General features: G+C 37.6%; 2 protein-coding genes across 5 annotated transcripts; both read left to right on the top strand.

Moving 5' to 3' along the window:
- The first annotated feature begins 163 nt into the window (after positions 1-163).
- LOC139939960 (peptidyl-prolyl cis-trans isomerase FKBP14-like) lies at positions 164-5,305 on the top strand. Of its 2 annotated transcripts, none has more exons than XM_071936128.1 (4): positions 164-609; positions 981-1,129; positions 1,420-1,550; positions 3,060-3,571. In XM_071936128.1, the coding sequence occupies exons 1-4, from the start codon at positions 323-325 to the stop codon at positions 3,210-3,212; spliced, it is 720 nt and encodes a 239-aa protein (XP_071792229.1). In that variant the 5' UTR covers positions 164-322; the 3' UTR covers positions 3,213-3,571. The 2 variants fall into 2 exon arrangements, with proteins under 2 accessions (XP_071792229.1, XP_071792228.1); XM_071936127.1 differs by having other exon boundaries at positions 165-609; positions 3,429-5,305.
- A 1,542-nt stretch (positions 5,306-6,847) lies between these two features.
- LOC139939801 (dnaJ homolog subfamily C member 7-like) lies at positions 6,848-18,616 on the top strand. Of its 3 annotated transcripts, none has more exons than XM_071935920.1 (12): positions 6,848-6,942; positions 7,846-7,934; positions 8,748-8,872; positions 9,852-9,965; positions 10,643-10,836; positions 11,074-11,227; positions 11,709-11,873; positions 12,352-12,443; positions 13,086-13,159; positions 13,710-13,856; positions 14,049-14,201; positions 15,638-18,616. In XM_071935920.1, the coding sequence occupies exons 1-12, from the start codon at positions 6,902-6,904 to the stop codon at positions 15,775-15,777; spliced, it is 1,488 nt and encodes a 495-aa protein (XP_071792021.1). In that variant the 5' UTR covers positions 6,848-6,901; the 3' UTR covers positions 15,778-18,616. The 3 variants fall into 3 exon arrangements, with proteins under 3 accessions (XP_071792021.1, XP_071792022.1, XP_071792023.1); XM_071935921.1 differs by lacking the exon at positions 15,638-18,616 and adding an exon at positions 14,843-15,548; XM_071935922.1 differs by lacking the exon at positions 7,846-7,934 and having other exon boundaries at positions 6,867-6,942.
- Positions 18,617-19,141: the final 525 nt, after the last annotated feature.

The raw sequence follows: 19,141 nt of genomic DNA, 5'->3' as shown, positions 1-19,141 counted from the left end.
TTAAAAGCGACTCGAAAAGACACAGATTTAGTTATAACAGTTAAATAACGTCAAGTCAATCTTTTATTTGCTGAAAAACTACACATTTAACTCAAATTGTTAAAATCACGAACTATCCGTTAGATTAAATAAAAAATAGTATTGTTGTTTATAATAACATAGTGACACGTTGCTGACTAGACTAGCTAGAAGTAGTAGGTGTGCTCATAAAGGTTGTCCTAGCTTTTTGGTCGCCGTTGTAAGAATTGAACAACTCTTGTAATTATTTTCCCTTCGTCTACATTTCTGACAAATATTAAATTGCACTGAATCCAAACTCAAAATGAAGGGACGGTGTATTTTCGTTGTTAATTGTGCGGTGCTCTTGTGTCTGTTTATTGCTTCGGTATCATCAGCGGAGGAGTCTGACGATGCCGTGGTCCAGAGCGAGGAGACGGCGCTGCCATTCGAAGTGAACATGCCAGAATTCGCGGAGGGTGTTACCGTCAAAAGATTGGCCACACTCGGTGAATGTAAAAGAATTGCAGTAAAAGGAAACTGGTTGGAAGTTGAATTCTTCGCACAACAAATGAAAGATGACGGAACTATTCTTGAAAGATTTGATTCCACGTAAGTATTTAATTGTTCGGGCTATTATTTCTGTGATCTGACTGTCATATATAGTTGTTTTCTTTTGAACACAAAGTTTGAAACTTTGAATTTTATAATTACCTCCATTTTTTAGTGCAATGGTTAACTTAAAATACATCATATACTTTCTTTTCTACTGTATGATCACGCACCATAATGTTAAAGGGGCAGATTTGTTGACAAGCAACACTTGAAAGATGAAAGTTTAAAGTGCTGGGTCGTTGCAAGCATGTTGCAAGTGGCAACAAGTGTTCACAAATAAACAATCACCTTGAACAAGATCACACTTATTTATCATGATTGTTAAAATTAGTTTCTTAACCAAACTTGTTTCATTTTTATCCCCCAAGTAAATCAAGAAAAAGATCTTTGATGATCGAAGTTGGTGGGGATCATAAACTACCAGGATTGTACGAGGGCCTGAAAGACGTTTGTGTCGGTGAACAGCGAGAGATTACCATACAGCCTGGACCAATGTTGGAAGTAGATACTAAATATGGTACAGAACTTCAAGCTATTGTTGTGTAATGAACTCAGTGCACTTTGACACAATTTTGTTTTATTTTAATTGACACAATCGAACTAGAAGCAACCAGAGGTGTGGTCCAATGCAAGTCAAAACTTGAAATCAAAGATGGCCCACTGTATACAGATGTTGAATACATTAATAAGATAATAAAGGCTTTCAGAACGCCACTGCCCTGATTCTGAATAACAGTCGACATTCAAACCATTCTAAACCTAGTAACAGAATTCAGTTTCTTATTGTTATCTTCTTGACTCCCAAAGGTCTTAAACAGCCCAAAACTGACAGGGAAGCTGTGTACACCATAACAATCCGATCTATTCAAGATATGGAACCAACAAATATCTTTAACATGATGGACGCTGATAAAGATGATCAGCTGACAAAAGATGAGGTAAAGTAGCTAACTCTGCACCCCCCCCCCCCCCCCCGCCCCAGTTTTGGATTTGGGTATTATATTCTCAAACAAATTGCAAAAGTTTGTTTTACTGTTGATTTTTGTTTGTTGGATGGTTATTGGTGGCATATCCAAAATGGGACAAGAGCTTCAGCCCAGAAGTGACCTAATTTGCATATTAAAATTAGGTAGTAATTACCAAATTTTGAGGTCAATTATCTCTAAATTTATTGTTATTATTAGAGCCAAACGAGAAGAGAGGAGACAATGAAGAAATCAAGCAAGTTCTCTCATCCCACCCTCCCATTAGTGATAGAGCAAGCTTCATCAGTGAAATAAGAGGGCTAACTTTGTGTGTCACAGTTCATCAGTTAGTACACGTGTACAAAACAGATACACGTGTACATATCTATGTAAAAACTCTCTAGTCAGGTCTATGCCAGTTTTCTAAAACTGCGGAATTCTCCCATTGTTGTGCAAAACCACAATAATGCCATGACCTGTTAAATTTCTATTGTGCTTTTCATTTTCCCTGCTGCAATCGACTATGTTCAGTCACCTGTTAAAATGACCTTCCTATAAGAGTCACCTTGCATGAGTCTTAACCTTTTATGTTGTAAAGCGGCTAACAAAAATGCTCTCACAATGTCCTTGCCACAAAAACTACCCTATTTGGGATATGTATATATGTTATTTACCCTGATTTATTTATTAGTATTCTGAGAAAATGGAACTAGCTTATGCAAACTGCTTATCGACCAAAAGAACCTATATGGTATCAAACAAGCTATAATGGATGTTTTGAGGCTGGGAACCTTTGAAAATCAGTGTTCTTACTGAAAGGTTTGCCCAGGGTTAACAATAAATAAATAAATGCAAAATATATTTAATGGCCTGACATTTAAGCCGTAGCAGAGCCTTTTTGAAAACCCTCACAACATCAGGCCAGTTTTATTTGTGCGGATACACAAGGATTGGTTTAATCAAAATTATCCCAATGTGTGGAAGAGTTTTATCCTGACTTGAGTCTTCTTCTTGCTGCAAGAATATCAGTCCATAAAGGTTCCAAATTAAGAGACCAAGAGGTGAAAACAGGAAATTATGAATGTTTTTTGTGTGTCAAATGTAAAACAAAGTACCATGCATGTGTATTTGTAACCAAAACTAACCCCAAGGAACAACAGTTTTTAATCAATAACTTTGTTTTCCCGTTTTCCCCCCATTCTCCCACTTTACTTTTACTGTCTGTGTTGAACCCTTTTTACTTTCTTAATGTGACATTTTCTCTTTTGTTGATGCTTATTCTGTTTTAATTATTAATATTCAACTGCTTTTTAAACCTTTAACAATACCATTTGCACTACTCTTAACCTCTGGAATAACATTGGCTTCTTTGTAAACGTAAATCAACTTTGATTAATCCCTGCATTTCCAACTCACAAACTCTCTCTGCTTATCCTAATGCGGTTCACTCAATTCCCAACGCCATCTTCCTTGATCGAGTAGGTTAGGGGTTTCTTCATAAACCAAGGCTATGCTGAAGAGGATAAAGCTGACGACATGCTTGATAAGATGTTTGAGGCCCAAGATATGGATACGGATGATGTGATAACTTTTGACGAATTTAGAGGGCCAAAACATTTCCACGATGAGTTCTAATAATATCTTCTTTTAGTAAAATCTGTCTTTGTCTCTCTTGACTCCTTTCCTTACCCTTTTTCCCGTTAAACCCAAATCTTGGTGTTTCCTGGTCTTTAATCATCCCTGCACATTATCAATCTGGGCTAAACATGAACTTCTCTCACTTTCTCTGCAAATCGCTTTTCGGCATCGTTGAAATTCATCTTTTCATTTATCTGCGGGTCCTGGGTTCAGATCAGGTCATTCCTCTCTAAGACTGCAGTTGGTAAAATGGCAGATGCAGTTGAAATTGAAAAAGTGGTCCAAGACATCTTGCAAGACCATGACAAAAACATGGATAACATTCTTGCAAAACATGAATATCCACAATATGCTTACAGACATTCAGAACTCTAAAGTGCTCTTCAGTCATCTCAAACAGCTATTAAGAAACATTTACTACAAAAAAAAAATTAAATGATGAGGAAGGTTAGCTTTGCAAAAGAAAAAATAACTCCATGAAGTTTGTTGTGAGCGTGCTTCTAGTTCTTGGTGATGGGTCTCGCCGGGGTTTGTTCCTGGTGCATTTTTCTTCTGCGGTTCTCATTCCGGGTTTCCTTCAGTTTTCCCCAAAACTCCCATCCCTGAGTATATTGTACAGGTTCAAGATGTTGGGAAACTGCAGATATTGCAGCATGAAAGATGACCTCTGCTACACCCTAGATATGCCAAGAAATGGCTTCTCCAAGAAGGCATACATGATAAACAGCAATTTAGTTTTCCAATAACTTTAAATTCCAATTGACGTTTTAATAGATGTTAGTTTTGAATCAGTGATAAAGATGTTCATTTGTTTTTACCCTTTATTACACCAATGTGTTTTAAACAATGGATACTCTGCAGTACTCTCCCGAGTTTTGTGAAAACCCACTGGCAAATCACCTCAGATGGGATTCAAACCCACGACCTTTGTATTCATGTTCTCTAAATAAAATAGTGTCAGAGTTTTTGACTGACGGCGTACTTAGGCTATTGAGATTTTCATTGTTATAACTTTTATTTTAAAAGCAATAAACCACATGAGTTTATTACAGTTAAATTATAGAAGAAGTTGAAAGAAAATTACATTAGTTCCACAAAATAAATTTACTTTGTTAAGTACAGCTGAAAAAAAATGTTTGGGTAGAAATGATGTCTCGAACGATTGCTTCTATTTGAATCCATTAACATTTAAAGATAGCCTAAGCTAACTGCAGAAAAAGTTTATAGATGTACTTGAGTATCATTGGAAACTACAAATAGTCTAAAAGCTTAATAGCACTTCAGTTACTGTATAAAGATTAAGACAAATATAAGGAATGCATGCCACTTTTTAATATAATTTCCGCAATACATTGTACTTTTGATAGCAGGGTATCTCCACAACAACAACAACTCAAAACTGTCTTACCACTTTTAGCGAAAACACTTTTTACTTGGCTAAGACACTAATGGGATAATTGTAACTAAAAATTGTTAAAACTTTCAAAACTATTAGTTGTAGCCATCGCTGCTAGGCACAGGTTATAAAGCATTGTTAGAAACGGCACCATTTGAAGTAATGACGTTTTAGAAAAAGAGGTAATTTCCCAAAAATATTAATCTGAGAAAGACTTCAAGCATGAAGCCTTTCTCAGCAGTCCAAAACCAAGCAATCAATTATATGCAACAAGGGCTTTATTTTTTTTCCTTCAAAATTCGATGACCAAATATTGAGCAAAATTTTTCACAGGTTTGTTATTTTATGAATGTTGAGATACACCAATGGGGACAATTAAAAAAAGTATACCATGCCTTTATAAAGATGGTTGCTGATTTATATACCATCGTCGTGTTTTTAGTCAAGACTTTAAATCCACTGTAATTTAAATTCGAGAGAATGCTATAACTATAACTTCTTTTGCAACAAAGTATTCTGCCAAATAAATTTTGAAATAATACAGTTTGTCACAAGGTACTATTTTTGATACAGTTTTGTAAGACAGTTTTTTAAACAGTTGTTATAATTATTTTTATATCCATTTTGTAATAAACTGCTGTGCCAAGTACATGATGCTGTTATGAAATGCATTGTTTTAAATAAAGGAATATTTCCAGGCTTTGAAATAAATGATTGCTTATGGTTGTCATATGTTTGTACTCTATCCATATTTTTTATTACCAATCAGGGTTACTTCAAATTTTCTAAGAGTAACTATAAATATAAATATGAATAGTAAACTTGCGGGTACAACCATGAGTAAAATCTCTTTTGAAGGAGTGTTGGCTCTGAAAAGAGCCGGTTTGGTCTCGACGTTTCGAACAGTATACTCTGCTCGTCTTCAGGAGAATCATTCTGATAACTTTTTCTGTCGATCCAAGATTTGAAGGTCATGGTTTTTAAAGGTTGCTAAAAAAAGTTGTCTAATATCGTGATGGGGTCGTTGACTTTAGAACTTTGGGTAGCCAACATTGTCCTCGAAAAAATGTTTTCTTACAATAAAGGAGTCGGACCAAACTTTTATAATACACAATGGAAGTTCAGTTGTCAGCAACTATAGTTTATTTCTATCAGAAGCAGGGGCTTTAAGTGGACAAAAAAGAATGTACAGCAACTTGGGTTGGCGGGAAAGTTAAATGTGATGCGTGCACATCTTTAAACTTTTATTACATTAGAGGCCGACATTGTATATATAATGTTTTTTTTTTTTTTTGATGGGCCTATAAACTCAGTGCATTAGGCCTACTAGAGTAACTTGGTGAACGAGTTGAAGAAGGTGAGTGTTCTTTGTGTTGTTTTCACCAATTAGGCCCAGCAGACAAAAGGAGCTGACGTGTCTCAGAAAAGCTGCGTAAATAACTGAAAAGGGGACGTTGGTCAAGGACCATCTTGAGTAAAGACGGCCTTGTGAAAAACGGTGGGCCCTCGGAGTCTGTCGTCCTTCAGTTGGTTATTGTTCCATACTACCTGTGGCAGACCTTCGGTTTTCAATTTTGTTCACAGTTGCCGGAGTTCGAAGCCACAATTGTTTCAAGCATGAATGAAGAGACAAGTAATCTTCGTATTGTGTGTGGTTGCTTGCAAGTACGCCCCCCCCCCCTCATAACCACACCCCCAAAAGTGGTGAAAAAGGGTTGAGCGCGCCCTCATCGGGTTCCGGTCGCGGTAAATCCCCCCGGCGTTAAAATAATATTGCATTTGCAATATTGGACCAGAGACTGCCCAAGTCGTATGCGCAATTTTTACAAAGAAGTAAAAGTTTAATACTCTGTCAATAATAATAATTTATTTGTTATTTGAAAGACGAATAATAACTGTCAGCTTCCGTCTAAAAAATCCCCAAATTACACAGGTAGGCGCGTGGCGGCGCTGTACAATGTGACACGCTTAGAAATTTCTAGAACTTAGGTTGATACCAAGTTGTAATAAGGGGTGTTACTCTTTCCATATATGGTAAACATATTTTTATATTATAATTTAAAACCAAATTTTACCATTTTCAATTTTTCATATATATTTTAAGATGAGGTAGTATATAGAAATGTAAAATTTGAGTAGATATTATAAAATATAGAAAAACAAAAAGTAACCCCATCTTTTTAAATCACTTTTTTGTTTAGTATGTAGTCTGACCCAGTTAAATGAATGAGTAATAAATTTTCCCCGAAGGTTTGTACCCGTTGCTGCGACAAAACGTGACGAATAAAACATGGAAAATTCTGCCGATAATAACATGGAGACAAATGAAGAGTAAGTTCAATCACTGTAAAATTTTACCATTATTAGTGTAGATTCATTTGTCATGTTTTTCAGTGGAAACTATTTAAGAAATTCGTAGGGATTTTTGATGAAACATGGGCCTGTTTTCGTAAATTTGTTTCATCCATTACTTTACCTGTGTGTCTACGTACTCGGTACTGCCTCTGTGTGTGATTTATAAAAGCAAGCAGCATGTGATTATGTGCGAGTCACAAGTTTATTCATCATATTCAAAGAATAAACTTTGATAATTATATGCAATATCGGCCGGTACCACTGAGAAATCTGTCTCATGGGAAATGAACTTAAGTTGGGATTGAGTTGAGAAAGGAAGGAGGTTTTTTTAAAAGAGGACCTGCTGTCAAAAAAGAGTTTCAGTTTGCCATTATTATCAATACAATACATCAATATGGTACTTGCGGTATTGTGTGGGGGTGGGGTTGGGGGAGAGGGGGGGGGGACAAAATCTCTGCTGGGCATATGGCGTGGGGGACAGTAATTTGTTAAGCTCTACGCAACTTAGTAATATATTTCCTAGCCTAGGTTGCGATTAATCGTCTTCGCTGTCTGCTGGGCCAGGAGGAGGGTTACTTATCGAAACTATAAGCAACCCCTCTCCCATTCATGCCATCCCATGCCTTCACTCGTTATACTTTCAGTCCAAACAGAGACTGTGGTGTCCATGGGTAAGGGAATCCAGAATTCTATTTTCTAAATATTTGGGATTTGTTGTCAACCTACCAAAACAGTAGACCCAGTAAGTTGGACATTGTCTGTTTTTCAAAATGTTGAGTACAGCGCCCCAGTTACTGCCTACCCTGGGTCTACATCCTCCCAACTTATAGAGATGATTAATAAGTGATTGATTGTTTGTAATATTTATTTACCTTTCAGCGTTGCAGAGGCGAAGAAAAATGAAGGCAATATTTGCTATAAAAACAAAGACTACACAAAAGCCATCCAACTATACACAGAAGCAATTGGTTCGTAGTTTATGTCAATTGTTGTGTGAAATTAATGGTTCTGCATGTTGCATTAACCAGTTATTCCCTAAGCCTACTTGCTTAGTACCTCAATCCTCCACTATCCTCACTTCTAATGTCTCTTTACACCAATATGTTTGGATTTGGATTAAGCCCTGTTCATACTTCCAGCGAATTTGTAACACAATTTGGCGACACAATTCGCAATGAATATCTCACAACAGTTGAACTGTGTTCAACTCCTGTGAAACATTCGCTGTGAAAATTATCATGTGACGTCAAAAATCGCTTAGCATTCGTAGGAATCTTGAACCAGGCTTTAGATTGGAGTGCCTGGTTCAGTGAGAAGTAATTTTTATGTGGGTTTCCAGTCCTCAATCCTACTGGATCCTCCATCTTCAAGAGACTCATTGTTGTTCTGAACATGTTGAAACAAATCCCGTAAAAACAGTTTCTAAGCTCAAGTTATTACCCACAGAGGAAACTGAATGTGTTATCATCGAGATGAAAATTCAAAAGCATGTGCTAGAAAGTTATTACAAACTTTTGGACTAAATCACAAATTTAAAATAATTTAAAAAAAAGTGCATTGATGTATCATCGTCTTTGATTTAATGCACGGAGAGGACGACTGCAGAGCTTGAATAAGCAAAATTCTTGTTTCTTTTAATTATTTTTGTCGCTGGTTAGCAACAATGTTGATTGTATTAATTTCACACACCTCGTCTGTGCTTTTGTCTGTCGGTGTCACCATCTCTGTTCTTCTTTCCAAATTATTAACCAATGTTGTTTTACGCATTTTCGTCCCTCTAGACATGTGTCCGACTTCACCGAATTATTACAACAACCGAGCAGCCGCTTTTATAATGCTTGATAAATACCAGAAGGGTCTTGAAGACGTCCAGCGAGCAATAGGAATCGACAGTACACTCGTAAAGGTATACCAACGTATAAGAGTTAAATATTAAGTTTTGAAAATAGTATGAGGCTTTGAAAGGTGAAGATAAAAGTTTCTTAAACATACAAATACACTAAGTAGTAACACTAGACTACAGGCCAGAGTATACTAGAGTCGCGCATGACCTGACAAAATTGGTGGTCTTGTTGTTTTTTTCTACAAACGGCTATTCCTGATTGTGTAATACCTTAAAGCCGTTGGACCCTTTCGGTACAGAAAAAAACAAAAGTTCACAGATTTACAAATACAGGGTTTACAGAAGGTAGTGGTGAAAGACTTCTCTTGAAATTCCATGAAATTATTTACTTTTTGAGAAAACAGTTAAACAATATCAATTCTCGATATCGAGAATTACGGAGTTATTTTAAACACATGTCATGACACGGCGAAACATGCAGATACAAGGGTGGGTTTTCCCCGTTATTTTCTCCCGACTCCGATGACCGATTGAGCCTAAATTTTCACAGGTTTGTTATTTTACATACAAGTTGTGATACACGAAATGTGGGCCTTGGATAATACTGTTTACCGAAAGTGTCCAATGGCTTTAAAGGTAAAGTACACCTTTGGTTTATGGAACCGTTGGATTGTTTTAATCCTTTAATAAATGTAATTGTATGACAATAAATGTAGCATGTGAAAAAATAATCCCTAATAAGAATATACAATCTGAGAAATGTTACTGATTCTCCGATTCAAATTTAGGGGCATAAATACTGATATCTTTTTACAACCATATTACTTCCAAGTGAAACGTTTCTCGAAAGGTTTTTATTGACATTAATTTTAAGTGCGATTGCCAAACGTATACCTTCCCTTTAACACAAACAAAACGTTTAGATATTGACTTGTAAAACTACCTTTCAATTCTATGAGTAATCAAGTATACTTGATAACATTCAGACAAATGAGATAAATATTCTCTTACATGTCTAAGTTCTTGTTCTCTTTTTTTGCAGGCATATCTGAGAGAGGCAAAATGTCACTTAGCGTTGGGTTTTGCGGATGCGTCTGTTCGTTCACTCAACAGAGTCATAGAGTTAGATCCACATAATAAACAAGCGCAATCAGAGGTAAATATGTTTCTTTACACTGTAACTATCATTTTGATATTACAATTATTCATTTTGTTTAACCAACAATAATTGGGTTATCTCTTACTGGGAAAAGTAAAATTCAGAGATGCATACGTGTTTGTGTATTGTCACAGTTAAATAAAATTAAAAAAATCAAGTTCTGTTGAGGTGAACTGAACTGTATTTAATTGTAATAGGCCAGGAATTTGCAAAGGGCTCTTCCATTTGAAGATCTAAAAGTCATTGGGAAACTTTTGAAGGGGCACCAAGGCAAAGACCGGGGGCAATGGAGGCCTTGACCTCTGTAGGTCAATTTCATATGCCCTGTATGGGTTGATAACGCATTTGTGCCGGGGCTTTAACGCATTTATTCTCTCAAAAGTGCGCAGGTTTTAGCTGAACTGATATGATTGGTTAGAGATGGCTGTGATGCGAACAGAAAAACTAATGTGCCGCTATAAGCGCAGCCCTAGTATTGCGCCCCAACTTTATTATAGTGCCCCAGTAACGGAGGGAAACTTAGGTACAGGACATCTGCAGTAGATTGGTCTGTGCTTCTTAATTTAATCCTTGGATTGCAAAGACACTCTCAAATAAAAACAAGATTTTGCTTGATTTGAGGAAATTTGTGAATCTAACGTAACTTTATTTGTCTGGTGTGTTTTCTGCCGCAGTTACGGGCGGCTAAATTGGTACAGCACCACGACAAGGATAGTGATAAAGCCTTTGAATCTGGAGATTTCCGAAAGGTCGTTTATCTCATGGACCGAGCCATAGAACACTCCCCGGCGAGTACCAAGTTCAAGGTCAAGAGAGCCGAGGCTCTAGCCAAGATGAGGAGGTTTTCAGAAGCATCGCAATCTATCAAGTAAGCTTTGGGCTTGCCTTCTTTTTGTTTATCTTGAAGACTCTTTTTAAAAATGTTATTTAATCTGATTTCACCGACTTTGTGTGCTTAGGAGCTTTAGAACCAACTTTCACGGTTAGCTGTGTAATTGCAAGCAAATTTGGGCTGGAGAACATCCTCCTTGCTAAAGACTCAATGTTTACCATTAACCCTCCTACTGTCTAACCATTCAATATCATCTACTTGATTTGAACCCAGTGCCATTTTAGTGCGAGAATCTCTGAACGCGGACGCTATTTTTGTGAGGGGGCTTTGCTTGTACTACCAGGACATCATGGACAAAGCGATACAACACTTCCAGCAGACGCTCAGACTTGCCCCCGATCATTCCGATGCTCGAGTCGCTCTCAAGGTGAGGGGGTAGAGACAGTCCTCGAACTAACCCACCCTGACCCCCTTCCCTACCACAGGTCTGTGATCTTAAGACAGGTTGCGCAACAACCTACCCACAGCACCCACAGCGATTGCCATGATGCCCTGTGCTTTTGCTGTGGTGCCCTTTAAAAAGTTCCATTACAAACTTACATTTTCCTCATAGAAGTGCCCCTTATCAAAGGGAAATCGCTGTGCCCTTTTTAAGATCGAAAATTCCATGCCTATATGGACATTAGAAATTATGTGAGTTTAATATACAGGGACAAGTTGTTCACAAGTTGTTCCAATAGTTATTTTGATTTGAGTGAATGGTAAAATAAGTTTCCAAACCTTACAAGTTGTTTAAAAAAGGTCTTTCTTGAATGCTAAATTTTGTCTGTACATAAAGATATTTGTGTGCAGAATCAGTTATTAACTCTTTCCTTTTTTTTGTTCAAATTCTCTCTCTCTATCTACAGAAATGTAAACTATTAAAATCTAAAAAGGAGGAAGGTAACGAAACATTTAAAGGCGGGAAATACCAAGAGGCGTATGAACTTTACACACAAGCCCTGGCAGTGGACCCCCTCAACGTCAACACAAACGCTAAAATCTACTGCAATCGGGCAACGGTCTGCGCAAAGGTAAGAATGTTCAGCTCTGAAACTCAGCGGACCCTAGTTACCCTCAAACTTTTAGAATCCAATAGACCGTATTGAAAAAGACGTCACTGTTCAATCATCTGCCCTACAACATGGCGTCTGTGCGGGTGTGCGTGCGAGTATGCGTGCGAGTATGCGTACATACGGTTTGAAAGATGGCGACTTTCATAGCAAAAAAGGGATTATCCAATACGGTCTATAGATGTGAAATATTGCATCGGGGATAAAGAAGAAAAGTTCAGGGATAAAGTATTGAGTATACAGTGCTTATGCACGTCGGTGTTAGGGTAAAAAAACCATGCAATATTCTTTCAGAATCCAATAGCATGTTTTGTTTGATTCGGACTGAGGACTGAACCCCAAACCAGCATGAACCCATCAAAATCCAACAGCATGTATTGTTTAATTTAAATGATTTTGATTCATTTGTTAATATTGGTTATTTGATCTTCACTTGCAGCTCAAAAAGTTGGATCAGGCTATCGAGGACTGCACTAAGGCACTAGAATTAGACCCAGAGTATCTCAAAGCATTTATGAGGCGAGCAAAATGGTGAGTTTGAAACCAACGACACCTTGTGAATGGGTCTGATACTCTGGGAATAGCTCCGCATACCTTGTAGAACAAAACTATGAGCGCTTTTTAAATTATTGTATATTTGTGGTAGTGAAACCAAGGATGCCTGATAAGTCATAGTACGTGCAAATTACAAAGTTATGGGTTCGAATATAACAAGTTAACTACTTATTTTACAATAACTAGATGTTCATCGGCCTCAACGAAGTCTTACGGCCAATGTGCATTTTCCACGTCTTCTACTCTTTGGAACAAACTCCCCCGTAACATCAAAGACGCACAAACTCTGGATTTATTCAAACGCCATCTCAAAACTCACTTGTTAAAGTCTATCTAGTTTTGTTTGTTTATCTGTTTTGACTTTGTACAGCGCATTGGGACTCTGTGTTTAATGTGCTTTATAAGAATGGTTTTTTATTATTATTATTATTAAGTATTGTCTTCTATCACAAGATCTTGATTTGTGCACTTCATAATCATTGACGTTTATATGAGAGAGATTGGCTGTTGCCAGCTTGGCGTTTATATCCCCTTGTGGGAGTTTGCCGCGTTCCCTTGACAGGAAGATCATCTTAACAAAGAAATAAACAAACAATATTTTGGTTTGAATCCTTCCAGTTACATGGAGACAGAGCAGTACGAGGATGCAGTACGTGACTATGAGAAGATAAGCCAGATGGATAGAACAAGAGGTGAGTGAAATGATGAAAGTAAGAGGTGTCTTGCAGACGAGTCGTGGAGACGAGTCGTGCAGACGAGTCAGGTAGACTTGTCGTGGAAGTGGTCTGCGAATGTACACGGTAATCAAGCCTGCTTTGTGTGTCTTTTCTTCTGTGCTGAAGTGATACTTTAAAAAGTTCTAAATCTCTTTGATTTTTGACTCTGCAATGCTACCTAAGAAGGAAGGTTAACTTGCCAACAGTACTGTTTTCTAGTGTTTGTGTGTGCCAGGCTATTGGCTAAAATCAAGCACTATGATACATCTTGAGAAGCTTGCCTCCAAGCGTACAAAGATTCTTGCATCCAAGAATACAAGATAGATAGATATATATTGTATTTGTCTTAAGAAAAGATTACAGAATTTTTGCTTCCATTGGTTATAATTGCAGCATTCAACAGGGACTCAACATTTCGGATAGTATACACTGTAAAATCGCACCGCAAACTATTTGTGTTTGTTGTCTTTCCACCATGCAAATCTTCTAGCCTTATTTACTATTATCGTTGTCACACTCCATCCAGAAAACCAGAGTCTCCTCAAAGAAGCCAAACTTGAACTGAAGAAAAGCAAGAGGAAAGATTACTACAAGCTCCTGAAGGTCACCAAGAACGCCACCGAAGATGAAATCAAGAAGGCGTATAAGAAACATGCGCTGCTCCATCATCCAGGTAAGCCGAGAAGACGCTTTCTATGTTCGTGAATAGTGGATCCCTGTCGCAGGCCTCGTAATAATCCACGGCGCCCACAGCAATTGTGATGTCTCTGTGCTTTTGCTGTGGGGCCCTCTGCAAAGATCCAATTTTTGGGGGGGATTTATTGGATTTTTCATTTTCATCTGTTCTCATCCCTGTTGTTTACAGACCGCCATTCCAGCAAGTCGGAGGAAGACAAGAAAGCTGAGGAAGTGAAGTTCAAGGAAGTCGGCGAGGCGTATTCCGTTCTATCGGACGCCAAGAAGAAGATGCGATACGATAGCGGACAAGACTTGGAGGACATGGACGGTGGCTTTAGTGGTAAGTTGGCAGGCCTTAAAATAACATTCGGCACCCACAGAAATCATCATGGTGCCCTGTGGTGCTGTGGTGCCCTCTGCTGCTGTGGTGCCCTCTGCAAAGTTCCACGTCTTTTTTACATTTTCCTCATTACATGGTGCCCTTCACTAGAGGAAAATTCCTGTGCCCCTTCAAGAGCAAAGTTCCAAGGCCTGAAGTTGATTTGTAGTTTTCGTGCCAGAGTTTGTAGCGAATGCTTGAAGTATTGGAATGTACTGCTGGGAGTAAAGACTGAGGCCAGTGTAAAGAGTACAGAGAATACTGGCCGCTGGCAGCATTCAAATTCCACCATGTGGATTGGGTTTTCAGGCCCTACTGACTACGTCCATGCAGTCAGGTAACCCATGGGTTTTCCCTGGAATAATACTCTGGGGTTTTTCTCCCACATCTAAAACTGAAACTTCCTTCCTCGTCTTCTCTCCATTGGGTTCTTGGCTAGTACAGTGATTAAGCTCCTTTTTCTAAGAATCCTCCGTTTCACAACCAGATTATTAAATGAAATGAAACGAAATGAAAGCCAGACTCTGAAAGTAACAGAAACCATTGAAGACTGAAAGAACAATTCCATAAAAGAACACTTTTTGTTGTGACTGTGTTTACAGATTTCGATCCGGGGGATATCTTCAGCAGTTTGTTTTATGCAGACGATTGCAACTCAGAATTCTCCTTCTGGGTGTGATGCCACTCGGCCGTAAAATCCAACCTCAAAAACAACTCAAGAAAGAGAACCAAAATCACCAGATAGCTTGTGCCGAAGAAAGAGCCGTTTCCACCTTTACGGTGTTGCTTACCTCGGAATACTGCGTGCCAAAGCTTGGTTCATACTTCATGGCGTCACAAACTCGCAAACGAACAATTCGGTAGAGTTTAGCTATCGTCCGAAACATTCACAGCGAAAAACAGAGAGGTGACGTCAGTTTTGCCTCGCACAAAGCATTTGCAGGAAGTATGAACCAGGCTTTATGCGCGAAATTCCTACTTAAGCAGCTCCATAAGGGTGGAGCCAGTTTTGTGTCTGCGATCGGCTGTGCTTAGTTTGGAAACTAGTTTCATTGCACTTATAGATTTAGCTCATCACGCAATCACCTTTCATCTAAATTTTTTGGTTTAGAAACTGCTGAGGATCTGGTGGGGAAACCTGTGTTTAAAACTATTTTTAAAACATTTGTAAATAATGAAAAGTTTGTAAACTATTTTTGTATATACTATCATGCTCTTCCAATTATGTAAAACTATTGCATGATGATTTTTTTTTTACTGAAATCAAATTAATGACATATTTTTAATGTCAAATACATTCTATTTATTTGTGTAGATAAAAGAAAATTACTAAGAAATTAATTTGTCAGATTGAAAAATATATCTGATTTTTTTTATATATTTTCTTTGCTTATTAGGTTTCGACCCCAACCAGATCTTCACCAGCTTTTTTGGCCATCCTGCCGGCTTCCCTTTCGGAGGGGGTGGCGGCCATCATCGGGACAGCGGCTATTACAATAGTGGGTTTCCAGGGGGTTTCCAGTTCCAGTTCGGTTGAGGTGCTGCTTTTACGATACTAAACTTTGTTGGAACTCGCACTTGGATCGTTGTCATTTGATTGGTTGACCGACACACCACGTGTCACTAAATTCGGTGTCTCTCTGTTGTTTTTGCCTTAGCGCAGTTGTTTCTATCACAAAGGAGCTAAGTTTGATTTCATTATGTTCACTCCAGCTACTCTTCAGCAATGCAAGAATGAGAACTGTAGCTTTTTACCTCTACAGCTCAATGCCCAGAACTTGAACATTGTGTTCAGTGTCACACCTATGTTGCTTCAACTCTCCCTACCCCTTAATTTAACGGACCACCAACGAGAAACCACCAATAACACCAGTCACTTTGGGGTTATGAATGGTTACTATCAAATGACAAGGATCTACGTGTGGGATTTATTTTAAAACAAAAGACAGCTTTTCAGGTCTTTGTAAAATAAGGCATAACTATCCCCTCGTTACCTCAGGGCCAAATTTCATAGAGCTGTATCAGCACAAGAAGTAGATAAGCACAACCAAATTATGCTTACCGCAAAAGGGTTACCAGCCAAGCTACCATGTAAAATTTTTGATCAGCAAAAGTTGTTAAGCATTTTTTTTCTGCTCGAGCGGCTCTAAGGAATTTACTGAAAACATCCAACACCAATCAATCCAGAGATTTTGTTTATGCGATGATTTCAGAATGTTTAATGCATGTGGGCCTCACAGTAGTCAAGCTTTTACATTACACCACTGAATAAATGCATACATTACGAGGTCATTATTCTTTCCATGCATACATGAGGTCACCATTCCTTCCATGCATACATTTAGGAGGTCATTATTCCTGTGTTTAGCAGAAGCTTACAATGGTATAATGGAAGAATGCAACATATTTATGAGATTTCGAGAGCCAAATTTCACAGTCAAATCACACGTTATGAAATTAAGTGAACTATATATCCTGGTTTTCTAGCAAAGTGTTTTTTCCTACTTCATTTATCCAGCATTAGTTTGGGAGAGTTTTTAAGAATTTATTTTTAATTTAGCGATAATTTTCTTTGTCATTTTAGGCAAATAAGCAGCCAATTTAAACATTGCGTTATTCTATTTCGTACACAATTGGAGAAACTCAATTCGGACATTCTGTTTCACTTAATGTCTGAAGCCTTATTTTGTTGGCGTTGTGCGATTAAAAAAGATAATCATTCAATTTGACCATCTACTAAAACAGCATCCAAATTGTCAGCAGCTTTTCACAGAAAATTTGTGTGCTCTGCTGAATTTGACGCCGATTTTCACGATTGAAAAGAATGCCTTTCACAAGGTTGAACACAAGGTTATAGTACATATTTGAATACATAGTTGAATACAAGGTTATATAAATTAACTTAAACTTCATTTGCACACCTCTAAAAGAATTTGAAAGACAGTTACATCTGAAGAGGTACAATTTCTCAAATAAGAATGCAAGAAAGTGAAATAGGCTGCTTCTTTGCCGAAAATAACCGGGGAATTGTATAATCTCTTATAAGAACATGCTGTGATAGTTTTGACCAAGATTAAGTTTTCCTGAATGTTACCAAGAATTGGTTTGTGCTGATTTTTACAGTCTTTGGCTTGATTTATGTCTCAAGAAACAATTTCAATGATTCCCTCTTTGTTTTTCCGATTGTTCCTGTAAAAATTGTATGTTTTGTTTTTTTGTTTTTTTATTGGATCAAATAATAATTTATCTCCTTTATTTCTTAACCTGAAACACATCTTCATCTATCTACAATTTGTAACTTATAGAAATGTATATTGTAAACATCTTTTTGTATCTACAAATGTTTCTTGATAATTGCAATGACCCCCCAACGGCTGTACATAAAAACCTTAACTCTTCAACTTGTAAAAACATGGATTTATGAAGAGATGAAAAATAGGATCAAAGAAAAATGTTGAATTTTTTGGATAGAGCAAAACTGGGCAGGATTTCAGAAAGATCTGTTTCATATTAAGATGAGTTGTCACTTCTGCCAAAGTGATCCGTATTGTGACTACACACATTGCTTAGCAATAAAGATTTAGACACATCTTAGAGACACATCTTAGATACACATCTAAAGGTCAACCCCAGGTCTCAGTGGGAATGAGTCCAGTGTAATTAACATTCCATTATATCATGACAAAAGTAACACACCTTACAAATTGTTTTTTGTAGCCACTTTCATGACCATCTCATTGAAGTTGTTTTCCTTCATATATGCAACAAATAATAAAAGACTTCAGGCCTGAAGCCTTTTATTATGCATCTGAAAGCACACAACTTAAGTGACAATGGTGTTTCTTGTTCCACTATTCTCTTGCAACTTCGATGACCAATTGAGTCAAAATTTCACAGATTTGTTATTTTATGGATATGTTGGGATACACCAAGTGAGAATACTGGTCTTTGACAATTACCAAAGAGGTCCCTGTGCCTTTAATCGCAGTGAATTCATGCAGTAGAAAGGTTGACGGACAAACAACTTGCGCAGTGATTTACTGATGTATTTGTACTTTCAATGACCAAACAGAAAAGTCAGACAACGTACAAACAAGCACCAAGAAAGAGTAGTTGCTTCATGAAGTGTTAGTTGGTCTAGCTCCCTGACTTCTATTACTAGCATATGTATGATACATGTACACTCTAATCATGTGACTACCTAAAGCCAATCACAATACACCTTTCTTGTTAAGTTAATTCCTCTTTAATTGTTTTTTTCTTCACAGAGTCTACCCATTATTTTGTGAGTTTTCTAAATACTGTTCTTTTTAGCTTGGTGAATGGAATGTGTCATTGTATTGCAAATAAAGAAGTCTAAATATGTATTTAATAAATGAGCTAGTGTTTTAGTTTACTTCCTTTGTGTGTGTGTGGGTGTGTGTGTGTGTGTTATTAGGCAGTGGCATGATTGCTTAAAGGCCCTGGACACTATTGGTAATTACTCAAAATAATTGTTAACATAAAAACTTTCTTGGTAACGAGCAATAGAGAGCTGTTGATAGTATAAGACATTGTGAGAAACGGCTCCCTCTGAAGTAACTTAGTTTTGAGAAAGAAGTAATTTCTCAATAAAATATTTAAATTGATTTTGAGACCGGCGTGAGGTCTCGAAATCAAGCATGAAAGCACACAACTTTGTGTTTTCCTTCCATGATTGTCTCGCAATTTCAACGACCAACAGATCAAATTTTCACAGATTTGTTATTTTAAGCATACGTTGGGATGCACCAAGTTATCAGGGAAATTTCTAAACTTGAACAAGTTTAGACAAAAGAACATCAGCGTCCGGGCAGACCAATTGCATATGCAAAACCGTCCGGCGGACATTATTGCATATGCAAAACCGTCCGGCGGACATT

The sequence above is a fragment of the Asterias amurensis genome, chromosome 7 (genome assembly GCF_032118995.1).
Source record: "Asterias amurensis chromosome 7, ASM3211899v1".
Classification (NCBI taxonomy): domain Eukaryota; kingdom Metazoa; phylum Echinodermata; class Asteroidea; order Forcipulatida; family Asteriidae; genus Asterias; species Asterias amurensis.
The sequence above is the reverse complement of the archived record's forward strand: the minus strand, read 5'-3'. Positions and strand labels throughout refer to the sequence as shown.

Excerpts from the sequence above, each read along its gene's own strand:
- LOC139939960 (XM_071936127.1), top strand. The coding sequence starts at position 323 with ATGAAGGGACGGTGTATTTTCGTTGTTAATTGTGCGGTGCTCTTGTGT. Across the intron at positions 610-980 it reads CTTGAAAGATTTGATTCCAC|TAAATCAAGAAAAAGATCTT; the intron begins GTAAGTATTTAA and ends TTATCCCCCAAG. Across the intron at positions 1,551-3,428 it reads ATCAGCTGACAAAAGATGAG|ATCAGGTCATTCCTCTCTAA; the intron begins GTAAAGTAGCTA and ends TCCTGGGTTCAG.
- LOC139939801 (XM_071935920.1), top strand. The coding sequence starts at position 6,902 with ATGGAAAATTCTGCCGATAATAACATGGAGACAAATGAAGA. Across the intron at positions 11,874-12,351 it reads GGGCAACGGTCTGCGCAAAG|CTCAAAAAGTTGGATCAGGC; the intron begins GTAAGAATGTTC and ends CTTCACTTGCAG. Across the intron at positions 14,202-15,637 it reads CATGGACGGTGGCTTTAGTG|GTTTCGACCCCAACCAGATC; the intron begins GTAAGTTGGCAG and ends TTTGCTTATTAG.